Source organism: Eupeodes corollae, chromosome 3 (genome assembly GCF_945859685.1).
Source record: "Eupeodes corollae chromosome 3, idEupCoro1.1, whole genome shotgun sequence".
Taxonomy (NCBI): Eukaryota; Metazoa; Arthropoda; class Insecta; order Diptera; family Syrphidae; genus Eupeodes; species Eupeodes corollae.
Genome location: NC_079149.1, coordinates 44,967,885 through 44,973,442, shown reverse-complemented (window position 1 = coordinate 44,973,442; position 5,558 = coordinate 44,967,885). Strand labels below are relative to the sequence as shown.

At 38.2% G+C, this 5,558-nt stretch overlaps 1 protein-coding gene across 1 annotated transcript; it reads right to left on the bottom strand.

The window, feature by feature from the left end:
- Window positions 1–4,765: 4,765 nt before the first annotated feature.
- LOC129950443 (uncharacterized) lies at window positions 4,766–5,116 on the bottom strand. The gene has a single exon (XM_056062384.1). It carries the CDS (start codon window positions 5,114–5,116, stop codon window positions 4,766–4,768), a length of 351 nt encoding a protein of 116 aa, XP_055918359.1.
- Window positions 5,117–5,558: the final 442 nt, after the last annotated feature.

Genomic DNA, 5,558 nt, shown 5'->3' with positions numbered 1-5,558 from the left:
CTATTTCACTAGAGCATAAGCCGTTAAAATAACGGTAAAAAAGGGTCAGACAAGAGACCTTGCGACGATGTTCAAGCGAAGTAAATGAACTTATGATGATATTATCACCTATCAATTTAAATGCTCTACGTTCAATACTATCCAAGAGGCTTAAGTAAGTTGCAGGAGCACCAGCCCAGAGATGGGAGTTATACTCAAGCTTTGGACGTATGTAAGTCTTATAGATAACAGCCAGATCAGAAGGTGTGAAATATTTCTTGCATCGCCTAAGAAAACCCAAACACCTTGCGGCATTTTTGGCGACATCGCGTATGTGATCATTCCATAAGAGGTGGTTGGTGACACACATACCGAGAATATCGAGGTGTTCAGTCTCATTGATGCAAGTGCCATTCATGGATAATGGCAATGGGGGTATATCTCGCTTTAACGATACAAGACAGCATTGGGTTTTCGAAGCATTAAATTCCACGCGGTTTTTTAATCCCCATTGAACAATGCTGTTTAGATCGGAATTTAATGAGCTTATCATATTTTGTCGTTGCAGTTCCACATCCGAAGAAGAGGGATGTGAGTCTGAAAACGAATATGAAAAGCTAAGAGTACTATCGTCAGCGAAACAATGTATTGGATTAGATGTTACAGACAGAAGATCATTAATAAAAATGAGAAAGAGTGTTGGGGATAAAACAGAGCCCTGGGGCACACCAGCATTTATTTTATGGTTTTCAGACTTGAATCCATCCAATACTACTTGTATTGAACGATCCGAAAGGTAATTACTAATCCAATGAAGCAGGGATTCATGAAAACCGAATGCACGCATTTTCGATAAGAGAGCCTGATGCCAAACCCTATCAAATGCTTTTGAAATATCAAGTGCAATAATCTTACTTTCTCCAAAACGATGTAAAGATTTGCTCCACTGTTCGGTGAGATGAACCATGAGATCACCAGTGGACCTATTGCTACGAAAGCCGTATTGCCGGTCATTAAGAAGCTTTCGATCTTCAAGATATTTCTTGAGCTGATAATTAATCAGCGTTTCCATGACCTTGGAAAGAAGGGACGTAAGTGCAATCGGTCGGTAGTTAGAGGGTGAGGAAGATTCGCCTTTTTTGGGAATAGGCTGGACAAATGCCGTTTTCCATCCGCTCGGAACGAGACCTGAGGAGTAGGACAGATGAAAAAGCTTACGCAGTGGTTTTGCCAGCGTTGAAGAACACCTCTTCAGAACAATAGCGGGGATACCATCCGGACCAGCGGATTTATGTGTGTTTAGATCTCTTAGGACTCTTGCCACAGTACGAGTGCGAAAAAAGATTGGTCCCATAGAATCACTAACTCGCTCAAGTACAGGCGGAGTCATAACACTCACTGGCAGCGTAGAATTGGCGGCGAACTGCCTAGCAAAGAGATTAGCTTTCTCTAAAGAGCTAAAAAAAGGAGTGTCATTATCAACGAGCGTAGGAACCGAAGAAGAGGAAGAATTCCTCATGTTTTTTACAAATGACCAAAAATTTTTACTGCCTTTGGGACATTGCAGTATTTTTTGCCGTAAATTTTGGTCATGTAAAAATTTGGTCCGTCGAATATGGGCGTTGCAGGCCTTCCTGGCTTGTTTGAACTTTTTCCGGCTTTCCTCAGTACGGTTGGCTTTATAGCAACGGAAACTAACCTCTTTGACCCTAATAACCTCTTTACAGCTCGCATCAAACCAAGCGTTTCCCTTGGGTCTGATGCTTTTAACCCTATTCGGGATAAAAGTTCTCATTCCCAGGAGAATCAAACTTGTGATCATATCAGCGCTGGCGTCAACGTCACTATCGAGGAAGCATAGTGACCAGTTAAAGATCCTGAAGTAATTATTGAGACCGTCCCAGTTGGCTTTCTCGTATTGCCAAACGGTTCTCTTAGGAGCTCTTTCTTTAACTGGATTTTTGCACGAGAAATTTGCTGATATAACACAATGGTCAGATGTGCCTAGAGGAGATAGAACACTAACAGTGTACTTATCAGGGTCAGAGGTAAGAAACAAGTCAAGAGTGTTTTCTGCTCGACCTTCAACGTCCGATATTCGGGTTGGCTCGTTGACAAGCTGAGTTAGGTGGTTCAACTCAGCGAAGATTTCTGCACACACTCCATCGGGTGTTGTCTGGCCTGAATGTTGAAGCCATGAAGAATTGTGTACATTGAAATCGCCCGTAACAACGATTTCAGTGCGAGGATAGGACGAAACAATTCTTTGGATGGAATCAGACAAAGCATCAAATTCACGAGAAGTTGATACTCTGTCTAAATTTGGGCTTCGATAAAGGAAGCAGTAGTGAATGATTTGCTTATTCACGGAGAATTTAAACCACATATAATTAAAAAAGGAATTGGTGCAAAGACCATATTGTGGTAAGAGCTGATAAGCAACATCATTCCTAATGTATATGGCGAGGCCATGGTGGGAAAAGAATAAAGGCACCAAGCTATACCCATGAATAAAAAATTCAGCAGGATCGGAATCCTCACCTACTTGGGTTTCACTTAGTGCCAAAACAGCTGGCCTGTATGAAACAGTATGGCGGTATGCTAACAAAAAATTTGCCCTTAGCCCACGAATATTACAATAATCTACTCTGAATTGTCCAGTCATTGCAAAATAAAAAAAATGTCTAAAACCAATACAGATAGAGATGAAAAATAAAATTCACTGAATTGCAACACAGAATAATTATCAATACCCTTCACTGCTAGTGTTATGCCTTAACAGTGACGAGAACCGATCAGACCCTGTGATGCAAAACAGTAAATTCAATTCAAATAATCTGCTGAAACACAGATTAGCAAATGCACCAATTCCAATTGTAATTGATACATAAACTAGGCTGTGCAACTGTGGAAGAAGGGGAAAGTAAGGATGGGATGGTACTCACTGTGAAGTGCTGTGCTGAGTGGCTTATCATTTTTTTGTTTTTGGTGTGTTTTTGTTGTTTTTTGAGTGGCGTGATTTCTATGATATTTTATTATGGGGTTGCACTATTGTTTTTTTTTTGTTGTTGTTTTTTTTGGAACCACTAATATTAATTTATGTTTATTTTTTTGTTATGGTGAATTATTGTTATTTTTGTTTGTTTATAAATAAAAATAAAAAAGAACGAGCACAGACAGAACGGAGACGCACAACACAGGGGCAACCTTCCCCAACAAAGGTTCACTGACAAAAAATGTAAAAGTCACATACCACCTTAGCCGATTCCATCCCAGTTTATATTTTCAAAGAAAAGTTGAGATGTTTGAGTTCTACGAAAGTTTTGAAGTATCATAAAGTTATGTACATACATTCAACTGAAATCAAGCAAAAGAGGAAATCTCTGTTACGGTTTGGCTTCGAAACTTCTTATCCAAATGTCATGCTGCTTTTTTTAAATGAAAGAGGATATCGCGGATTAGGTTTAAGGCATAAATATAGTCCGATAATGTTAGTCATTAATTTGATATCTATACATATAAAATCCAAATTTCACTGACTCACTAATCTCACGTTTCGATTGGAAATCTGAATACTAAGTGCAATTTCTGTCGTGCATTCAAATAGCCTAAAGAAATACCAGGTCTCTGCTGTTCAGGAGGAAAAGTTTTATTGTCAGAAATTGCTGGCAGTTAAATGATAGATTTGACCCTGACTTTTTAATATTTCCAAATATATTTCATATAAATGTCACTAGCTCCAAGAGTGCTTTTGAAGCAAAGTCATCATCAAAGCTGACTGTGTGCTACAAACAGAACACAGAGGTCGTTATAATGCACCTCAAGTTGATGATGTAGCCGTATTAATTATTGGACAAGAATTTACAAAAAGGGATGTCGTAAAGATGGGCCTGAAGCTCTGGATTGACACTTAGAGATTTAAGAGTTGATGAACGTCCTATAGGAGGCGTTGTGATTCTCGGCAAACATTGCCAATTGTGCCAAGAGGTACAAAAAGTGATGAAATAAATGCAGCAATTGAAACCTTATTTACTATTTTCAATTAACTTTTTGAATATTGCAGGGCATATGCAATAATTTTATATAATATTTTTTGCTTTTTAGAAACACAAATCAAGGCCTTTTTGATAACGAAACTTATTCTTAACACTTTGACTGCCATAATTACCCAGAAGCCACGTCGCACATTTTCGTGCAACACCTTGTTAATCAGCCCAGGCCATGTCGTATATTTTTGTGTGACATTATATGGGATTTTGTATGGGTTTCGGATCGTGTGGCTTCTGGTGAACATTTTGGTTTGAATTTCGTGGCTGCAGGATAAATTTGGAGGAAAATAGATAAAAGTGAAATTTCTTCTTTGTGTTTGTTCATATACTTTATTTTTGTAACTTCTAATTATTTAGAAAAAAAAAATAACAATATAATTTCATTAAAAAAATTTCCAAAGATTCAGCTTTACTGTCTTAAAAGAAATCGGTTGAAATTAACGAATTTGAAGAGATATTTTATGTAAATTACTTTTTTGAATGCGAATATTTTGGAAAGCAAATAACGCATATCTGGGATTTGGTGGGGCACTCTGGACAGAATGTTGTTGTTCTTTTTATGCTGTTCCTAGCCGTTTTTTTTGTTTGGGCAAAACACAAGCCCATCTTATGGTTTTACCATTTGTATCCTTTCGTTTTTTGAAACAACAGGTTGTGGAGAAAAAAAGTCCAATAATCATTCAGCAACCTGCTCTCTAAATTTTCGAATTTGCATTACACTTTTTGTGGCTTTTTTTTTAAACTAAATTAGCATTTACAACTGCCATTCCCAGCAAAAATTCAACGGCAACTTTCCTACACCACTTTAGACCTCTTCTGAGTGTTGTATCATATGAACCCATTTGATCCGATAGATCAATGTCCGACTTGCCTTTGTTATATTCAATAATAGCAAGAGGTTTTTCACGATTTCCCTCGCGTCGGTTTATTCTCCTGCTTCTACTGGTGGATGGAATATTTAAGTCAGTAATCGATTGGTCATATACGGCAGCCATAACAGGAGCATGTTTTGGCGAAAGCATCCTGACATCTCGGGTGTCCTTCCACTTTAGAACAACAATGCCGTTTTCTTCCGCAAGTGCTACCATTCCTCCTCTCGTTAGCTGTGCATTAATAACCTCTTTTGTGCAGAATATTTTGTTCGCTCGAAGTGTCCCAACTACATGCGTTTTTTTCTCAAGCTTGGAGCGTGCCAGTTCGTAGCTGGCATACAAATTGTCAACAAATAGAGTGCGACTTTCTCCTTTTAATAAAGAACTTAGTTCTTCCCAAACATTTTTGTCCGCATTTTATTTTTGCTGCTCTGCAGACATATTTGTTTCCAAAACTATAAGTTGTATAATCTTCTCATCAACAAAAAGGTAAAAGGCTTCAAGACACCTTATAGTTGAAGGCACGTATATTAGGCTTTATAGTGAAATCAAAGGTTTTTTGGACCGAAGAAAACTCCATCCAGCGTAGTTTGTCCCTTGTATCAATCAAAGTTTGTGCTTCCTCGGTTTCTTCAAGCATCTCTTTCTCATCACTTTC

Excerpts from the sequence above, each read along its gene's own strand:
- LOC129950443 (XM_056062384.1), bottom strand. The coding sequence starts at position 5,116 with ATGGTAGCACTTGCGGAAGAAAACGGCATTGTTGTTCTAAAGTGGAAG.